General features: G+C 38.8%; 1 protein-coding gene across 6 annotated transcripts in view; it reads left to right on the top strand.

Moving 5' to 3' along the window:
• FBN1 (fibrillin 1) overlaps positions 1–21,435 on the top strand; it is a 144,166-nt gene that overhangs the window by 44,963 nt on the left and 77,768 nt on the right. For all 6 annotated transcript variants that reach the window (XM_064389429.1, XM_064389431.1, XM_064389432.1 and 3 more), the window contains 5 exons: positions 5,734–5,931; positions 9,166–9,291; positions 13,722–13,847; positions 17,496–17,654; positions 20,480–20,638. In XM_064389429.1, the coding sequence (XP_064245499.1) occupies positions 5,734–5,931; positions 9,166–9,291; positions 13,722–13,847; positions 17,496–17,654; positions 20,480–20,638 (768 nt within the window). The remainder of the gene's footprint in view (positions 1–5,733; positions 5,932–9,165; positions 9,292–13,721; positions 13,848–17,495; positions 17,655–20,479; positions 20,639–21,435) is intronic.

The raw sequence follows: 21,435 nt of genomic DNA, 5'->3' as shown, positions 1-21,435 counted from the left end.
AAATGGTCTTGCTTATATGTGAAACGATCTCTGGCACTGGAAGGGAGCAGACAGAAGTGGCATGGTGATAATTTCTTCACATACCGCGTCCAAACCTACCAAACCTCATTGGTAAGAAGTGTCAGACATCATAGGAAATAAGTTTTTAAATATTTACAGAGTTTTGTTTTCTTTCCTTCTGAACACCCTCTGATATCTTTGCCATGTACTTTCCAATGATGACACATTGGGATCTGACTGGGGTGAGTAATGGTGTCTGGCTGGGGGGAGGAGAGGACAGGGAGTGCTTAACAGTGAGTAATTATTTAAGAAAATGGTCTGTGTGGAAAGAAAAGTGTGTTGTGATTGGATGCATTTATCAACTGGCCTTTCAGTGTCACCTGTGGACAGAGCATTATTGTGTCTGAGTTTTTAAATAGTTGGAAGTCAGTTTATTGAACTAACTTGGGAATGTGTCAGGGTCTGGTCTTGATTTGGTCTGTGAATTGAGATGTGAGGCTGTCCCCTATTAGAAAAAATGGAAGTAAATGATAGTTATCCCATGGTCATCCTGAGCATGGTCATTCACTTTTCTGATCAGAAGTTAAAAGTTGTAAGATCTTGTATGCAAAATATAATTTCATGATCAATGTAATTTCAAGTCTACAAATGACTGACAGGAAAATTTTGCAAGTGAAGGTGGTGAATTACAAGCTTGTTGCTCTTCCCTATTTTCTTTGTACCGTGACACGCAGAGGTTTACATTAATTTTTTATGAGGGTCATGTATCTAGAGCCTTTAGTTTCTCTCTCTGTCCTCTAAAATCAGGAGATTTTAGTATGTCTGCAAATACCTAGAATCATTTTGATTTTGAAATTAAGCCTGAAGTACTAAACTTTTGTGCTCTGTACCTCTGTACTATGGTGATGCTCACTGCTACAGTCAGCTTGGTCATGCTGTTTTCTTCTGTCAGTGCTAAGACTCTCTTATTCTTCAAATTTTATTGCGAAAGCTCTCATTTCAGACACAGCACATCCTGCCTTCAGAAATGAGGTACATTATAGTTTTCTCCATCATCTTCAAGTGTTTTCTACCTTCTCTGAAGAGAGTGAAATGACTGAAGTACGGTGAAATGTACATTGATGGACACTGTATTTTTCCATGGACAGTATAGTTGTTTGTGTATTCTTTGGCTGTGTGGGATCAGGTTCCAAAGGAGCATTCTCAGCTACAAGTGACTGTGACTCCCTTTCCTGACATGTGGCTGAGCAGTGGAACAGGCTGCCAAGTGCAGTGGGTCACACCTGGGCAGTGCTGAGCTGCTGTGCAGAGACGAGATGGTGTTTCTGCCCTGTGCTGTCTCTCTTCCAATGTCCCTGTTTTATCCCCAGCTGGTGAAAAAACCCAAACAAGGCTTCAAACAGCAGAAACAAAAGTGCTGCTAGGCAGGAAAATAAGTTGTACTAATGATCAGCTTTAAGGTAATTCACTTGCCTTAGAGCCCTTTCTGACCTTTCATTATTTGTATGATAATGGAATAGTCCTTTCTTTCCCTTTCCCTTTCTCCCTGTCCTCAAGAAAGGGAAGTTGCTGGTTTGTGTTGCCGAGGGGAGTTTCAGTTGCCCAGCACCCTTGGCTGTGTTTGGGGGTTCATGCTGAATTCTCCCCTGTGAGGTGCTAACAGCCCAGAGGAGCTGGGTTTGCTGCTCAGGCAGCGCTGCAGCCCGAGGTACTGTGTGAACGGTGTGTGCTGTGTGTGGAGAGCTGGAAAAACACCACTCATTTTATCATTAGCCATTTCTCTGTGATGGCAAGAGGTGGCATTTTCCTGTGTTCTGTAATGAGATCTTGATCATTATCAAATAAATGCTGGCTTGCTACAGTCTCATGCTTTGACCTTTGGACTCATTCAATTTTCATTTATTTTAAGAGAGGTGAAGGAGTCTGTCAACCTCCCTTAACAGGTGGTTATCAGTTTGCAAAATCAGGCTGTTAATTTGAAACATCAAGACTCCTTTTAGGATATTTATAGTGAATCCTAGGGGATAAAGGGACCACATTTTATCCAGCCTCCTTGCACTAGCATAATTGTTTAATCCGGGTTCCTTTTGTTCACAACATTTTTAACTTTATTTTTACATTACAAAATATATTGTGCGATAACTAAGCAGAAGTTATTGTGAACTAGGAGTTTAAGATGTGTGTGCCTGGTGCAGAAGTCTTGCACTATCCTGATGCTCGCAGTCTTTTTGGTGCTGTCCAGAATTACTTGGAACAATTATCATTACTTATTGATGTGCTTGATTTTGATCAAAGCCTGCCAGGACTATGTATTTCAGCAGCCTCTCTGCTGCTTTGAAGAATATGAAGGATCTTTTGAGGAGATAACTAAAATTATGTGATGGTTCTGACAGAAACAGGAATGAGCTCTAGATCAAAATGCAACTTGATTCTTTCCTGGAATTAATAAGCTGAATTGTTGAGTGGTATAAACTAGTGTCATTCTATTGCCCTCTTGCTCTTCTTGACAGTATATGAACTTAATGTGGTTTCTACCATCTTCTGAGCTGTCTGAAGCTCCCTGTGGAATTATTCCTTATCAAAATAGCTAAGAAGTATGTAAAGAAGCAGATAAAATTGTTAGAGAATGGTGACTACTGCCTTACTGAGGGCTGCTTGCACCTGCTGAAATCTGCATTAGAAGTGACTCAAAAGATTTGAATTACCAGTCACACATCTTAAATCATTTTACTAAAATCATTACAAGCCTCAACATTCTTCAGTTGAAGTTATCCTTGAGGAAAAAAAACCCAACACATACAAATTGTGTAATAGCTTTTCTGGATATATTGTCCTTCTTTCTCTCTTTCCAGCTCCTGACTGGTCGCTGGTACCTTGTGTTTGAGCTTTACTTATTGAAGTAGTTTGAATAATCACAAATGACATGAGTGTATAAGGAAACTTGGATGCTACAAAATAAGGATTGGGGTTTTAAGCTCATATCCTCTTCTCATTATGTCAGTGTTAGTAGTATCCCATTTTCTTCTTGTAGGCATTCATCCTGTAATAAGTAAAAAAATCTTAAACTCACATTTTTAAACACTTCAATTTTAAATTTTTTTTTAAATTTGTCCTCTGTACAAAAAGAATTAATTGGTATGTGGATTTCTCTGTGGCCTTAGGCCAGCATGTACATTCAAATGATCTTTTTCATATGGATTTTTTGACTTTTAGAATTTTCCATTAAGAATAGAGAAGAAAAAATTTTAGTTGTGAAAATGTCAGAGACTGTATTTGAGAAAATAGAAGGGAAGCTGTATTTGGAAGAAAACTGAGTATCAGAAATAAAATTTATCAAGGCAAAGTATTTGGTGAAAATTGAGTCTGTAATTCTACATATGAAGTGTTATGGACTTGATTAATAACAAATAGGAGCTGGACTTGCTAGGTTTGAGTGCATATTCGACCCACGTCTTGTTACTGAGACCTTGTGGAAAGATTTGCATGATTATGAAGTTAACTTCATTGGGTTCACCATATTTCTAAGACATATTAGCCGCTGCTAAGTCATTTATAGCTTGAAAGCAAACAATTGTAAATGCTGACCCATTCATATCCTACCATAAAATACAAGATGAGTTATTCACTACTGTCTGACGCGTGCTCCCACTGCGACGGAGAACAAAATGACTCCTTTCTAACCCATCTATATATAAATGGCAGAGGGACAATCTACAATGGGGGATTTCATTCTGGGAGGTACTCGGAAGATTTCCTGCTGCCAACACAAAACTATGGCATTTCTAAAGAAATTGTTGTCTCTTGTTTTAATATTTGGAGTTATAATATTGAGAGTTTTGCACAGAGTAAAGCCCTTATTCTTATTTTGGTCAAGGATGAAAAATCAATCTGGGAAATATTTTTTTATTTCTTAGGTATAATTGATCATGATTTATTTGTATTAACTTAGGGAAAAACTTAATAGAAGCTGTAGTGTGGAAAATTCATATGGGAAATGAGGGGACACAATAAGAAATAGCAAGCCAAAGAAAGTTAAGATGATGATAAGGAATTAATTTATCAAGGGCGAGAGAAATAGCAGAGATTCTGACTCGTTTCATGATGAGACTGAGGGAATTGCTAGAGAAGGGTGGGAGAAATGTTTGGTAAATGTAACTCTACTGTTTGAAGGGGATAGGACAGGAATTTTATACTTGAAGTCTGATAGACTTCAAGGCTGAAATTAAATAGCAGGAATTGGATTTAAGTATTTTTATACAGCTGGTCCAGCTAACCAGAGAGCCTGAAAATAGCCAGTGGGTTCTTACAGGTTAATTCACCATGGAGCTGGAAATACAAGAAATTTCTAGAGGCTGAAAGAAAATTTCTGTTGATCCAGTATTTTAAAAGGAAGAGAGGTTCTCTGAGTGATTATAGGTGTGTTAAACAGACAGAAGATAGAATGGCACTTATTGGAGTGATACATAGTTAATGAAGAATAAATGGTATTTAGTGTCAGTATGAGTTCATCAAAGTCCTTCGATCTAACTCAATATCCTTTCTGATACCATCATGTTAATAGATGAAGATAACAGCAGCAATATAGCATTATTGTTTGCCTTACAGGATTTCTGTAAGCCATTTTATTAATTGAATCAGAATAGCTTGATGAATTAGAATTACAGCATATGGACACACCATCTCTGGTTGGCATGAAGACTTATTAAATGATAGGCTTCAGGGTGAATCTCATGTGGGGAGATGGAGCAGATGGGAAAGACATCCATTCTCATTTCTGCCCTATTTAACACTTTTTAACAATGGTTTAGTGAAAACATATTGCTGTTAACAAAGTTTGGATGTGGCATGAAAATTGGAGGAATTTATAATGACATGACTCTGAGGCAATATGGATTACTTAGTGACCTTGGCTGCAGGACCTGGTAACTACTTCATTACAAAGAAACAACAGGTTCATAATTTGGTGGCTGTGCTTACAGGATGCTGGACTCTGTCCTGGTGCACCATAACAAAAAAAGCATTTTAGAGTTGCTTGCAAAGAATTAACTGGAACGTGTCCCCTGGATGTCCAGGAGACAGCAGGAGTTGGCACTACCACTGTTTGGTTTTTGCCCTTGGAGGATGGAACAAAATGAAGCCTAATGTTTTTTTATTAATATCTTAGTTCGATTCTGTCCGTTGGCTGTGGCCTGTCCTACCATAAACAAATCAAAGCAGATGTGTTCCACATGCCCTCCATTCAGCTGTAGGCAAAGCTTGCCCACATATCTGGTACAGCATATGCCTGAATAGCAGTGAAAACTGTCCTCAGAAAACTTCCTGTAGTCTGTATTCGCTTCCCTTGAGCCTCATTGAGAACAGCCATCCATCTTGTGGAAATAAACATACCCTACCTCTTTTATCAGTAGTCTTTTAAATAATGTACTGAATATCTAAAAGAAACTGATGAAAAGACCCTTGGAAGAATATTATGAGTGATTAAATGAAGCAGCGAAGGGGACTTACAGATGTAACATTCCTGGTAAAATAGTTACAGTTTGTTTTCAGTGGACTTGTATTAAAGAGAGAGAAAAAAATCCTCTATAGAACACTTCAAACATAAATTGTTGGGTTGGTGGGCAATTTGTGTGAAAAATAATTGCCTAAATGTGCTGTTGTTTTGCTTTATCAAGAGTTTTGTTGTGTGTTTCTATTGTGAAACACTACTGATCAGGTTTCCTGTTTTTGGCACAGATTACAGGACCGGCCCTTGCTTCACTTTGGTAACCAACCAGATGTGCCAGGGCCAGCTCAGTGGAATTGTGTGCACAAAAACCCTGTGCTGTGCGACTGTCGGGAGAGCGTGGGGCCATCCCTGTGAAATGTGTCCTGCCCAGCCGCATCCCTGCCGCCGAGGCTTCATTCCAAACATTCGAACGGGGGCCTGTCAAGGTAAGTTACCAGCAAAGCTTCCCCAAAAGCTGCTGAAATCGTTACTGGATTAATCTTAATTGAGTTACACTGCTGTGAATAACCTGTCCTAAGCCATTCTCAGCTATATGTGTGAAGAATGGAAAAACACTGTCAGATGCATTACTTCATGATTCAGTGAGTGCCTGATGTTCAAGTGAGTACATTAGTAACTCAGGTCATGTGAGAGCAGCCAGCATCTTAATGAATTTCTCACTGCCAGCAGTGCTTTCCCTTGGTTCTGTAATGGTGTTTTTCTGAGTGTACCACTTGGTCATTCTGTGGAGGAATTTGTTCTGTTTCAGAGAGCACTCAGAACATGCAAACATCAATCTGTGGCAATAATGCCCCAGTTACCCGGTGTAAGATTTTTTAGCTAAAAGTTGTGTAACTTGGATTCATCTTGGGTGTCTTATCTCTTGAGCTCCACTGCTTTGACCTGGAAAAAGTGCCTGTCGTGCCATTTGTAATGCCTTGTTATATATTTTGTACAATTTTGGAAATGCATTTGCATTTGTTTCAAATCATAAAATCCACCCAGATGTTGCTTACTTCTTTCAGAGCATGCCTTACCGTAGAAAGTCCTTACACTGCTTTTGGCTTTTATTCTAATACTTCCAGCTGTATAAATTCTTTTATTGTCTGGATGTCTGACAGGAAACAGGAGAAAGTTAACAGGGGCAGCTATGTATTAAACTGATGTGGATTATGCATTCCCAGCACCGTATCTTTGGGGCCACTTTATTTCAATCTGTCTAACGTTTTCTAATAAGTTACAATATTTTTGAAAATAGGGAAGATAAAGATTATAAATCTATGAGTAATTTTATATAATCATGAAATTCCTATGAAGGGACTTCAAGGCATTCCATTGCATTAAAGATGTAGATATGCTGTGTCACAGGCCAAGTGATGGCTGGTGCCTGCAGACAGACATGATGAACTTCAAGATAGACAGCATGGTTGTGTGCACTGCATGATGTGCCCATATTTTGACCTCAGTGATTCTGTTCCCCCTCTCTCTGTAAAGTTCAGGACTAAATTGTGCAGGAATCTGTGAACTGAGGTTCTGGACACTTTAGAAAGCTTATGTTCATAAATATGTGGCCCACACCCCTGAAGTTATGCCACACCTAGTTATATCCCTCTTGTTTGTGTCATGGGAAAGCTGCAGTGAACTCTCCAATGGGTTTGTGCAGTTTGGAATAAGGATACTTCTGCTTACTGCACATTTCTTAGCAAGCAGCTACATTGATGCTGATCTGTATGTGGTGCCAACACAGTTTTGGCCTGATATGTTTGACTTGTGTTTTCCAGTTTTCCCTTCTTAAGTATTGCATTTGCAATTTCAACAGATCTTTTATGGAATCACATATTAGCTTTATCTTTTATGCAATTGTACTAAATACTTTTGAAATCAGATAACATCCATTCAGACTGAAGACATTTCAAGGATTTCACATCCATGTTCAATCTAAATAAAGGAAAACAGGTTAAATAAGATCCAGGTTCTCTGAAGAGAAAAAGAAATAATTATTTTGTGTGGGGAAGTAAAGAAAAGTAAAGAAATAGTGAGGGCAGGCAAGGTTATTTGCAAAAGTAAATAGAATATCACTGCCCAAATTCTGACTTTGGCTGAAAGTTAAATTAATATCACAGCTGAGATTTTTAAAGATACAAAGAAGAAAAATAAAACCAAAAGGTGGGATTTTGAAACGGACATCATGACTCAGATGCATGACTTTCTTTAGTTTTTGAGGTTTTTTAAGTCAGTGCAGTGCCATGAAGTCTGGCTGATTGCTGTTGCTAAAGCACAGCCCATTGCTGTAGCTCGAGTCCCAGCAGCTGTGTGGCTGGGTCGAGGCTGCTGAGGCTGTGCTCGTTCTGTGCCCTCCCAGCACAGCTGCCCCAGGGCCAGCTCTGCTCTGCTGCTGCCCCCGCCCTGGATCCCTTCACCCAGGGACCTTTACAGAGCTCTGCCATGTGGTGCAGTTGGCATTCCTGAGACTTCCTACTTGTGGCTCCCAGGAAAATTGCCTCTCAGCCTTTTGTGCAGACATAATACTTCGCTTTTCAGACTGGAGGACACACTACAGTGGTCTCTCTGGGATTTATAAAGAGATATTTGAAGGCATTGTCTCCTTCAGTTTGTGTTCCTGCATCGAAACCTATGTCACTGTGAAGCCCAAGAACCCAAGCAACCAGTTTTTAGCAGCAGCAGCTGGTTCTCCTGAGGAGATGGGGGAATTGGAGAGTGGAGTGCTCTGTTCTCCTGAAGGAATTCCTGAGCAGCAGAGACAGGGCAGCCCCTGGGGACTGTGAGCCAGACTTCTCCAGTGTGCTGTTGCAATGCCACTCCTCCACCTCCTTTAGCCTCTTTTCTGTAGCTGTTATTAAGCCATAGCAACACTTCTGCAGCTAAGTGACGACACACATGTTGTTGTGCTAAAATAATTGTGAGGCCACAAACTGGGGCCTCTTGAAAATGTTTGTCTTGAGCTTACTACCTAGCCTGTGATATCATCTGTGTTGTTTCATTTTCCTCGGTAAAAAAATGAAAAGCAAAGAAAGAAAAATAATAGGGAAAACCCCTCAAATTTATGTATGTCTAAGCAGGTCATTAATGATTCCTCCGGAAACATTAATTATGGCTATAAAACCTTTTGAGTCAAATACTAACCACAGTCTAATGTCATTGGTGCTGATCTCGCTGGAGTGTCAAGTTAATAATTTCCATCGGAAATGACTCTGCAGTTGCTGTGCCTCTCCATGAGGCCCCCTCCATGCTCACTGCAACTGCTCCTCTATGCTGGTGGCCTAAGCACTGGATGGAGTTGCCAAGATTTTCAAGGGGGCAAGTGATTTTGGGTGACCAGCTTTAGACACTTCAAAGAAACTTGAGTTCTGGCAGGCTGTGTTTTCTGCACACCATTCCCCAGATGTTTTGGAAAAACAAAGCAATAGCAGTTAGATATTTAATGTCTGTAACAATAATAACCATGTGATTTCTTGCAGAAAATATTTAGAGTACTGTACTTAATCATACTTTGCATAGAATAATTACAAAATTAGTGTCTGTCTTCCCAAGCAGTATCATAATATTATGATGGGTGAAGAACGGATTTAGGCATATTTCATTTCTGTGTAGACAAATTATTATGGCTGTTCTTGAGAAATGAAATTAAAGTGGGTGTTTTTTCCTTTTTTATATCACAGATGTGGATGAATGCCAAGCCATCCCTGGGATCTGTCAAGGGGGAAATTGCATTAATACTGTTGGATCTTTTGAGTGCAAATGCCCAGCTGGACACAAATTTAATGAAGTAACACAAAAATGTGATGGTAAGAACTTCTAGAACTTTCTTTTGAAAGTAGAAGTGGGAGTGTCTTCTTTTGAGGGACCAACTTTGTTTAGCAGTTTGGAAAAAACTTAGTGTTTCTTCTGCCTTGAGCGTGCAGGTGGCATTATTCACAACAAATACAAATAGGGATTCTTTCTCCCAAACCAGAGAATGTTAAATATTGGCCCTGCAACTTTTATAGCCTTTTAATTAATGTAACATTTCAAACTTGAAGGTACATCTACCATTAAACATTAAAATACTTTCTAACTGATATGTTGCTTTAGAAATGCTTGAGGCACATGTTTCTTTGTGGATCTTTTGACCAAAAAGTGTGTATGACTGGAAGATTCAAACATTCCTACCTACTCAGGTGAACTCTATTTAACATAAGTGAGAGCTTGACACTGCTGTGTGAAGGCTGCTGGATTGTGGTCTAAACTCAGCCTTATGGTTGCATATGTTACAGAAGGACAAACATTTTATCTTCACTTACTAGTCATCCTAACTTGGGGGTACAGCAGGTGCTAGATATTAGTGTGGAGATTTGCAGTGTGTGATTATGGAATCGTGCTGTTGTTTTACTGTGATTTGATAGAGTTTTTTTTTCTTTCTAATATAATAATCAAGCATAGATGTCACCTTGAAGAGAATTTTGAGTAGATAAGGAGCATAGTACTAAAATGTGTTAGTTGCACATTATCGATTTGTATTTACAGTGAAGTCCAGATGATGTTTAAACTCTTGCAACTAATTCTACTTTCAGTAATTAGACTAAAATTAACTGGAGTAGACAAGTTTCATAAGTGTCTAGTGATTTTGGAATGCCAAATTTCAGTACAATAAAAGTATTTGTGAGAGAAAGGTGTGCATTCACCATCCTTTTTTGTGTAAAGTTCTCTTTAAGAAGCACTCAAAACTTTTTAGTTATTTTAGAAGAATTATGAATTACTCTTTCAAAAGAAAAAATGCTATTTCAAGCAAAACTTTATAATTTATTTGCAGGTTAGGAAGAGCAATTTCAGAAGAGCTTGTACACAGCATGGTTTACATATTGTCTGCCAATGATTTTGGCAGAATGTAACCTACATTTAGAATAGAACAACATTGCAAGTGTTTCCTTCTGTGGATGAAGTACCAAGAATGTGGTGAATAGGAGAGACTGAACATGAGCCTTTTTAAGTATTAGTACATGAAAAGCTGAGAGCTGTAGGCTGCATCTCATAAACATTTTGATGGTATTCTTCAATTGCTGAATCATTTTAAAAACAAACACCAACCAACAACCAAATAACAAAAACCCCGAAACAGTGACCACCCTAAGAGCCTGCACTTGCTAACAGTTAAGGAAGTTGACTCAAGAACCTGGTGTAGGTTGCTGTGTTCCCAAATCCTGCCACATATTTCCTCCCCGTTTTGTGAAATCCCTTTGCAGTGATCACCTGGCTGCAAAGATCAGATTAATTTTTCCTTCAAATTCATACGTATTGATTTTTGAATCTCTGCAGACAGAGAGTTACTTTCAGTACATCCTCATATTGTATATACCAAACAATTTTAGTTAAAGCTGTGTAAGTATTAATATAATTCAAATAATTAAAAGCACCACCTTTATACCAGTGGCATGAAATAAGATAGAAACACAACATTTAAAAGCATGATCATGTAACAACAGCCCATCTGTCCTGTTCTTTCTAAATTATCTTTTGAATTTTATAAGTCAGTATGAGTTGTTTGGTTTACAGTAATTAACTGTACTTAATTTTGATGCATAATGAATAATATCTGATTGTTTGCTTGGTTTAGCTTTGTATTTAGCAAGGAGGACTTCTAGCAGTTGTGACATGTCCTTGGTCACTAAACCTAAAATAAAGAGCTCAACCCTAAAATAAAGAGTGATGATTTAGTTCAACTGGGAGTTACCTGCTGAATTACAGTACTGTTTTTTTCAGGGGGTCTCCATTAAAGTAAGGTCATAATAGCAATCGTCAAGGGCAGGTAGAGAATCAACAAGATGGAAAAGGAGAGGGGTTGGCCAAGGTTCTCTTTGTTAGCATAGCTGGTGGAAATCTGTATTTTAACTGCTACATTATTTCTTTGTTTGATATAACCATTTCTTTTCCATTTGCTCTAATACTGAGGTAAATTCTATTTTTTGTGATGACTGGGGGAGTAGTTTTTCCTGGAGTGACATTTAAGTCTGCTAGTACATCAAATATACTTACCTTTGTAAAACTTGCGTACTTAACAACGACAATGTTGCTTATATGGATGTCAACACTAATATAAATAGTGAAATACTGTTTGGGTTAGGCTCAACCCTAAAATAAAGACTGATGATTTTTTTTTTAAAAAGGTCGGACTCTATATAAACAGTGGCAACACTGACTTTAAGATAAACATTGGTGAATTTGAGTCAGAAAATGCTTGAATCTGATCCATTTACAATTGCATTTTTCTCTGTTAATTAAGGGCTTTATTCAGACCAAAACTCAATTTCCACATTTTTTGTCACTGAGACTTGTGGGACTCCTGTGGTGTATAATCTTGGAGCAGAAGCCAGAAGTCTCTTAGCAGTGCTCCCAGGGAACTCGGACTTGAGTCTTTGGCAACATCCTCGAAGTAGCAGTGAAAAAAAGGTCACACCCCTCTCACACACCCAAGTGAGGAATGTGACCCACATCAGGACAACTAGCAAGATGCTGGGGAAGAATGTGTGCACAGGGGACCCAGGGCTCCTCTCCAATTAGGATGGCTGAGTCTGCAAACTTGGGTTATGTGTGCCATCCCAGTCCCTCCACTACTTTCCTACAAAGACAAGGGGCCACAAAAATATTACAGCATCCCACGCTTTACCTAGGAGACCAGCAGTTGTTAGGTTTTATATTACTGTCTTCACAGAAGAAGTAGGGCTGAGATCCTTTCTACTTGCTAAAATGCTCATTAACGGTCCTGTGGGACTTTGGGTGTTCCCCCATCTGTTGGGGCCAAATTCCAATTTATGTGTTACATTAAACTCTTCCAGTCCTTTTTAATGACTACAGTATTATTCACTCCTTGCCTTGGTGTGTTGGGTGGTGTTGCAGTATTTCATCTCAGAAATTTTTGTGGTTGGTGAAATCATTATTACAGTCATGTGTCTGTTTTCGTAGATCTCTGGAGGAGAGGTTGGGTAGAGTCCTCTGATGCCATTATTTCTAGCTGGATGCTCCCTGTCAGGACATCAACTGGGTGACTGTAGATGGCTGTGACACGCAGATGTCATTGATCAGTCTTGAGAATAACCTCCTTTTCTGCTCTGTTTGGCTGATTTCTCTTGTAGGTACCATGGAAAAGAGTGAGCTGTTTCTAAGCTCAGCAGAACTCCAGGTTCCTAGGAGATGAGGGTGGTGCTAATTAGATACAGCTGCATTGTTAAGACAGTCACTGGAAACCAAGGGGAAAGTAACTACACATCACAGGCAGGCTACTGGTGGTAATTAAGGAACACTTGGGGCTGACATAGGTCGTTATTCACATAGCTGTAGATTATATGAACTAGCTGTGGAAGAAACCCTTCAAGTTCCCTCTGTGCAGCTATGATGAGTTGTAAGAATTTGTTAGGGTTTTTTCCTGCAGACTTTGAAAATTTTTCTACATTATATCTATGATGATGATTTAGTATATGGATTGAGATTTGTTAGTGAAGACAATCATGATATGGAAACTTTATTTTAAAATCACTGACAAAATGTAGGGAGAATTATGGATGCTGTCTGGCTTCTGCAGTAGATATTTTGGTTACACTCTAGAAACCTGTTGAAACTTCTGCACATTGATTTAGTGGAGAAAGGCAGAGAAGATAATTTCTGTTGCCTGCAGTCATCTTGGTCTGAGCTGTAATGCTGTCAGATTGCATTAGTTAAACAGTACCTAGCTGCTCAGTGCTTTTGTGGGGGATATTTCCAAGACAAGCCCTAGAGCAGTAAGAAGGACAGGCAGTTCAGTAGGTGGTCATGTCCCTGTGGGTCTGTACTGAAGCAGTGCCTCAGTGTGCTACCAGGAGAGGCTGTACTGCTGGAGATAATGGTTAAGCTCCTGGTCATTGTGGTCATTACACAGTTCTCACTCCGGTCCCAACACAGTTTTCTTCATGCCGAATTCAGACTGGATGAGTTACAGTTTTGTTAGAATTAGTCAATTTCTGCAGTTTTAAGATGCTCATCCATCTGTATTAAGCAGTAAAACTTTCACAGGTAACAGATACTGTATTTTGAATTTGCAGATGCAGTTTTTTTTAAGATTCTGTTTATAAGATGCCTAATGGAAGATACTAATTCAAAACTACTGATTATGCCCTGAATTTGATTATTGCTACTAATTATAAAATACTTTTTCTTGTGCCAAAACTAATTTAGCTAACCTGCCTCTGCATCTCTTTTTGTCTTAAAGATATTGATGAATGTAGTACCATTCCTGGAATTTGTGATGGAGGAGAGTGTTCAAACACAGTTAGCAGTTACTTCTGCAAGTGTCCTCCAGGGTTTTATACAGCTCCTGATGGCTTAAAATGCATAGGTGAGTAGAATCCTGTGAACAATAGGACAGTAGGTGTTATAAAAAGTCATTAATATCAAGAATGGGTAACAGTGTGTCAGAAACATATTTCAACTTGTGAACTTGACACCCTTCTTTTATGTAGAAGTACATCACATGCCTGTATATGTAGTCTGAAATGAGTTTTTCATTTGCAGGATAGTTTTTTTTTGCTTTTCTTTGAGACCTCTTTTATTTTTCTACTGCAGCTTTTCTGTTATGTCATATTTCTTGTTTAAAGGCCTCCTTGGTATTGTTGCTCTCATGCTTGTCTTTAATTTAGTCTGTTTTATATTCAGCACTCATTTAGAAAAGTAAATTTGCATTCCAACTGTTATAACCCTAATGCAGGCCTTTGTCATTAAAGGAAGTAATGTGATAAACTGAGTATGGGATATATTTATGTGCTTTTATGACGTTGATGATTTGGCAGAGCTGTTCTCTCTGGCTTCCACTGCGATAGAGCAGAACCCATCTTCCAAATGCTGGACTGGGAACCAGAGAGCTTTGTGAAAGAAATTATTGCCACTGCAGTGCCAAAGCACTGAAGGAACAGTGTTAGCAGTTAATGCTTCTGGGAAGCATACAGCCTACTCTGAGGCAGGTCTAGTAGTTAATTAATTGGGTTTTTTTTCTCATTTTTGTGCAGTAATTTGTTTTTTCAGTGCCAGTGCTGAATTTTGAGCAAAAATCAAATGAAAGGTTTATTTCCTCAGTTTTAGCATATTTATTTAATGGCTCTTACACAGTGTCAGCACTAGGAACCAAGACAACATCCTGTTTAATACTTCTGGTAGGAAATCATTTTGGAAAAAATTGGAAAGAATCCCAAAGTTCACAGAGATAATATTAACTTTCCCAAGAGATCTGCAAGTAGTTTGGGTTATGATTAATTTTGAATGGTGCCATTCAATTTCTGCAGGCTGTAAGAAATAAACTGCTTTTCTTCCATTATCAGCAATAGCTTTCCTGTAGATTTGATCCTGTACACTTAAAATACCAGTGGGAGTTGCTTTTACTGCTTCAGATTAATAGCTTCTAAATTGCTATGGATTGTTAAATCATTGATTTTCCGTTCCGTAAAAAAAAATTCTAGAGATGCACAACTTGCAATTGCTTTTTACTTTTTGTAGTCACTGCTCTGTCAGGGCTACCCAACATTCACACCCATGTCATATTTGTGCAGTTTCTCAGCATTTTTACCCCCTGTATTTGTAGGCTGAAGTAATTCAGCTAAAGAATTGGAGTTTTAAATGGTGACAAGGTATGATAAATAATATGTCAGACTATGAGCCATCATTGACATTTTGGCTTTGTCTTCAAGGCAAAATGTGCTCAATGGGAAGCACTATCAATTGTCTGCAGATATTTTGGATTCTTGTCTAATTTGCAGATTCATTCTTGCCATATTCACAGGGACAGAGCCCAGATCTGTGTTAGTGCTGGGCAAAACATGTAATCTTGATTTAATTACAACATGCCTGTCTTAAGTGAAAAGTGTTAGCTGGATGTGTCTGTTCTGTTAGGGAGGAGGAAATGCTTCTGAGAAATGTATCCCTTAGGGGACTCCAGCTCAGCAGCACTGGGGCCAGATATCCAAAGGATGCACCAGGAGCTCCATTATTACAAATCTTAAAAATAAGAATAGACAAAGCAGAGATATTATCTCCTAGAGCTGAAGAGCAGAAACAAGAGCAAGGCATCTCATCCCAAGTCCATGTAGAGTGCAGTGAAGAAAGTTGCTAGACCATACTTCCAACTGGCATAAATTTGTTTGGTCTGTGTTACTTTTTGATGACCTCTTTTTACATTTTTTTCTTTTTGAGAGACACGTTTTTATTGAAATTTATTCTTGTGGTGATTTTTTGCCTTTTCAGAAGACTATAATTTTTAGTAAAAGCAATACATTCTAAGAAATGAAACAGATAAAAGTAATTTCCTGCTGTTCTTGTCCTGGTTTGTGTGTTTTTACCATTTGGAACAGAAAAGGGGGGAAAAAGTAAGAATAATATCTTCTGATCAGTAATACAGAAAGATTTTGTATTTTTCTTATAAACTTGCTGGCTTTTTTGTGAAAATGATGTGGCTTTTGGACATTCTCTTATAACTGTAGGTAGATAAAGGTGTTTGCTGTGTGCTTATCTCTTCATGGCACACTGTGTACTTGCGCAGATCCCATGTAAATTACTTTTCTACTTTCCATTACTGCTCTGAAATGTTTCAAAACTTGGTACTGACCAAAATGGAGAAGGATGAATTACAAAAGATGATGATCAGGTCTGTTAGATTACTTCCTTCTTCCCATCCACCCCACCATCACAGCAAACAACTGAGTATCTCTCCAGGGGTACTGGAGAACAGTTTCAACTCCAAGGAGTTCTATTTGATTTTTAAAGGGTAGATGAAGGAGTAAATATGTGTGGCAGTTTAGCTGGGCACCAGGAGAAAATAGAGAACCAGCAGTAGAACTGAAACCTGATTTTTTGTTCTCTGTTTCAGGTTTCCATTATATGATAGTATGAGTGGTCTAAACAAAGTTTGGAAATAGAGGGCAGCTGTAATGTCAGTAATATCCATGTTCAGGGTTCCAGCTAATAAAAGACAGAACTATCACAGATTCTCACAACATATCACTGTATGTCAATTTCCTCAAAATAGGAAGAAACTCCCCTGCTTTTTTTAATATCCACTTGTGTAGCTAGTGAATTCTGGAAAGCACTGGCACTAGACAGATGAATCCACCATGCCCTGGATAACTGAGGTACTGTTTCTTTAGGGAATGATGTCTGCTGTTATAAGACTGGATCTGCAACTTTTTCCACTACATTTTGACAGCAACTCTTTATATATTTTAGAAACAAACTTAGTCTGGTTTATCATGCACTGTCAAATCACATTACAGCTTATATTTAGTTTGACAAGATGTGGCATATTGTGAAACAATTCCTCAAAGCTTCAGATGGTATCACAAGATTATTTTTGATGATATTTTTTAAAATCCCATCCACATTTTCTTGTCCTTCTCTAAGCTGAGCTATCTCTAACATTTCACAGAGCTGAGTATATAAAATCTGAGTACAGGACATTCTTTGTACAACACATGCTGATCCTTTTCAGATAGGAAGCCATAAACAGTGTGATAACACCAGTTAAAACTGTGTTGCACTTTCTTGCCTGCAAGCCTATATCTTGTCAAATCACTACATACTTCAGCTGGGGAAGCCACGACTAATGAAAAATGAACTAATGCTTTGTGAATTGCAATGCTGTGAATTTATTGCTGTGTGTCACAAATCAAGACTTATTTGATCTTTAATAAAGATGACACTGCATTTTTTCTTTAGGGCCATGGAAGCATATGTTGTTATATGCTGAATATATGTTTTTATTGCATTTTTGCCTCCGTTAATGCACTGCTGCTCCGTATTTCCCTGCAGCTTTCTCACAGGTTACTCTTGAGTCCAAAGCAGCCCAAATATTGTCTATGTTGTTTTCCTGATTGTTGTAGTGCTGCAAGGGCTATGCCATTGATAATGCAAATCACTCCAGAAAAATGGGACCTTTCCCTTTTGTGAAAGCCACGTTTCTCGTTGAACTGACAGTCACCCATCCATTTCCTTCTCTCGGCAGACGTGCGCCCTGGGTTCTGCTACTCCACGCTGAGCAACGGGCGCTGTGGCAGCCAGCTGCCGCAGCCCCTGTCCAAGATGCAGTGCTGCTGTGACAGCGGCCGCTGCTGGTCATCCGCCCCCGCCGCCGCTCCCGAAATGTGCCCCATCAGATCCACCGGTACGAACCCGCCTGAGCTCGTCAGCAGTGATGTAGTTTTGGTTTTTTAGCTGTAATGTTTTCAGTAAAGAGCTACACAGAATGGTGAGGCTGAAGGGCACCTTGGCAGATTGTTTAGTCCAGCTCCCCTGCTCAAGCAAAGCCTCCTATATGGAAGAGTGCTCAGGACCCCCACGAGGGCAAGCAGACAGAAAGAATTATTTGTTGCTGATTAGTGTTTTGTAGTCAAGTTATTCTGACCTTACCTGCTTCAGATTTGTTTTCAAAATCCTCTTCAAGATCAAGTTACTTCCTCTAGACCCTTTTAATACATCCCTTACCCCTCTGCATTTTCATTGGGAAACAGGGATTTCCTTCCTCGTGACAAGCTTTCTGAGGTGCCATATATTTTCTGAAATTTGACACAGAAGATGATTTCTCTCTGCTACCAAAATTCATTTTTGCCTCCTTGTGTATTGAAATCCTCAGATAATGTATCACTTGAATTGAGAGAAGATGGTGATGGTGAAGATTGTTAAACTAAGCATGAGGGACTGGAGGGAAGCTGATTTTGGGATTGTTTTGAACTGGAGACCTAATAAAATCATTTAGAAGAGGAGAATACAAGAAATTTAAGAATTTATAGGAGGAGGTTAAGGGAGGTGCAGAGTTTATGGAGGAATGGGACTGTAACCCTATAGCAGTGTAACTCTGAAGAAATTGTCAGAGTTCATGTAAGGGAGTTTTTATTATTCTTGTGTTTAATCCTTTGAGTGAAACTGCATAATACTGGAGCAGAAATCTACAATCAGAACTGTTGGAAGGCTTTCTGTCACTGTCTTATTAATAATATTTAAACATGTTAAAAGTTCAAAACTGGCTAGAACAATGCTAAAACATAGTGCACTCTATTGATAACCATCTGAAATAGGAGAAATGTTTCAGTCTTAACACAATTCTTGCTTTCTTCAGATACTTTCTAATTGTTCATATCTAACTGGTGAGTAAACTGGGTGGAAAAGTAAAGTAATTTGGCCAAAGCTGCAGACTGAGACGTCATGGAGAAGGAGCTAGAACCCAGGACTTCCTGACTCATAAATCCATGCAAGGTCTTCCAGATCATGGTTACATGCCACTTTTTTGGTTTTGCTTCTGACCTGAGATATAAATTGAGACTATAAATTACTCTTTTAAAAAGTGGTTTGAAATTCTTTGAAAAGGTTCACATGCATTTAAGGTATTGCTGGCATTATTTAATCAAGTTCAGATATTCCTTACGTAGTATATCCTGAGAAAGCAAGGCAAGGAATTTAGAGCTGTCAGTGGCCCAAAGCATCTTTAACTCTGGAATGGAAATTTACTGCAATATAAAGGGGAGCACTAGCTGCATAATGTAACTGAGTAGTTGCATTTTAAATGTGGGCAGCAGAGCCAGTTGCTACTACAAAATAGTAACTACAAAATTGCTAGGAATTACACATGGAAATTGAAGTTGCAATAAAAAAGGCTTGCACTGTAATGTTTTATACTATGGCGGTAATTGTTTTTGTGGAGTAAGAGGGTTCCCATTGACACTGTTTAAAGACTAAAAGGAACAACAGGGTGAAATGCAGTGACACATGAAACAAACTGATCATCCAACAGCATTAAATAAATGCAAACATCATAATCAGGAAAAGCAGAACTTTAGGCTATGATGTTTGTTTAACAAATCCTCTGAGGTTCAGGAAGAACTTCTAATGTGTTTTACAGGTGGAAGCAGACACGATGAAGGTGTTGAAGGCTGAAATATCCAGCTTAGTTCTCTCAACATTTACTTTATTTTTGTGTTCTTGTTTTTCATATTGTTTCAGGAATTCATTAATCTCTAGATTTTTTTTTCCCCCATTATATAATTCCTCTTCCCTGTTGTTCCACCGACTTTAAATTTTGAAGTTCAAAGATATTGGCTGCACAAATAATTACTTGTGTGCACACAAATTGTTAACATGAATTAGGTCAGCTGGAATGTGGTCTTTAATTGTGATACTCTGTGTGCATTTTTTGCATTGCAAGTTCCAAACCCACACTTCCCGAAGACAAAAGAGTCATGGGCAAAAGGAAAAGTGGGGCAGTAGGGCAGATGCCACTAATAGAGATAAAGAATAGGAGAATGCAACACACTCACCATAGACTGTGCTTACAGCAAAATAGATCATTTTCCCATCACCTGGAAAAGGATGAATTTATGTGCATCTGACTTGGTTTCTCTTTGGCTACACTGCTTAGACTGCACCTTATTTGGTTTCTGCTTTTATTGGCAAACTTAATTTTCCCAGGGAAATAGTGTTAGTGTATTCATTCGCTAATTGGTTTTGCTTCATTGCTTATATTTGTATTTCTTTGTTTTAGGAGGTTAACTTTTAAGAAACCCAGTTGAAACTGGGCTTTTTTCCCTGTTCAGTATTTTTCTAACTCTGTGGCAAGCTTTCTATTAAATTAACTTGGGATCAAATCCAGAAGTCCTTCTTTAGGTAAACTTCACACTGAGTTCACCAAAGATTTTTGCTTGAAAGAAGACTAAGTAGATTAGGATCAGGTCCCTGCCTCACTGTTCAATTCCATGTCCAGAATGTCAGTTCTGTTACCTTTTTACTGGCAGTCTCTTGACAAGTAGTGTTGAGATTCTGTGGATTAATGACTCAATTCAGAGAGCAAAAGTTGTTACTATGAAGAAAACATATAGGCTTTCCAGATTATTTAAGGTTTGTTATTGCTAATCTGAAACACTGCAAAAAGGGGGAGTGTTGGATTTAATGGAACAGGCTGCAAGAGTCTAAACCAGCACTCATGTTTTCATGTTTCAGACGAGTATCGTAAACTGTGCACAGTAGCTGCTATGCTGCCAGCAAGACCTGACCTTCCTCCGGCCCGTCCTGACATCATCCCTCCGCCAGTCATTCCTGGTGTTTACCCTCCTCCACATCCAGAAATCATCTATCCATCTCGGGCTCCACCAGTTCATCGTAAGAGAGAAAGAAATAACCTCTCCTTGCACCATGTGCATTTAGCTTCTTTAAAAACATGCATTTCTCAGGAGCTGTGTGCTGCCTTCAGCTGTTCAGGTGTCTTTTACTTTATGTGGACATGGAGGCTCTGGATGTCTTTTTAATCAGAGCCTGACTAACATGTACCTTGTAGCAAAATACCTATCTCATTAGTAGTGTTTTCCCTGATAAGATAGGCTTCAAAAATTACATTCTCATTGTCTGTACTGTGGCTCATGTATTGTAGTAGTTACATTACTGTTATTTTACGGCTGTTGTGACCTTTGCTGCATGTCAGCACTGCAGAATATGAATAGCTCTTTGACTAGGTTGTGAAAGATATTTACATTAAAGAGCTTGTCTGAGAGGAAGCAACTTCTTTCAGGTTGTTTTCCTCACTTGCACTTGGCAAGGTAGGAAATGTACTGATCAAAATGCTGCTGTAGTCTGCTGGACACTGAGACTGACCCAATACCCAGAAAGAATTTTTAGTGATACACATGGATGGGTTAGTTTTCCTTAAAGTAAGAAGGAAGCCAGAGCAGACTACCAATATAGAGCAACATACCAATATAATATAGTCCTTTTTTGTCTTTGCTCAGAGAATTTACTGCATGCCCAGGTAGTATGGAGTAGGCATGTACCACCTGAAATCATTTGGCATAACCACAATCTCTTTTGCAAGTAAACATAAGCTGATTTTGCCCATCCTTTGTGCAGATGCAAGCAGTCTCTGCTTGCACTGGCACCAGCTGAAACTATTTAGTCTTGATTCA

This window comes from Passer domesticus, chromosome 14, assembly GCF_036417665.1.
Source record: "Passer domesticus isolate bPasDom1 chromosome 14, bPasDom1.hap1, whole genome shotgun sequence".
Lineage (NCBI taxonomy): Eukaryota > Metazoa > Chordata > Aves > Passeriformes > Passeridae > Passer > Passer domesticus.
The sequence above is the reverse complement of the archived record's forward strand: the minus strand, read 5'-3'. Positions and strand labels throughout refer to the sequence as shown.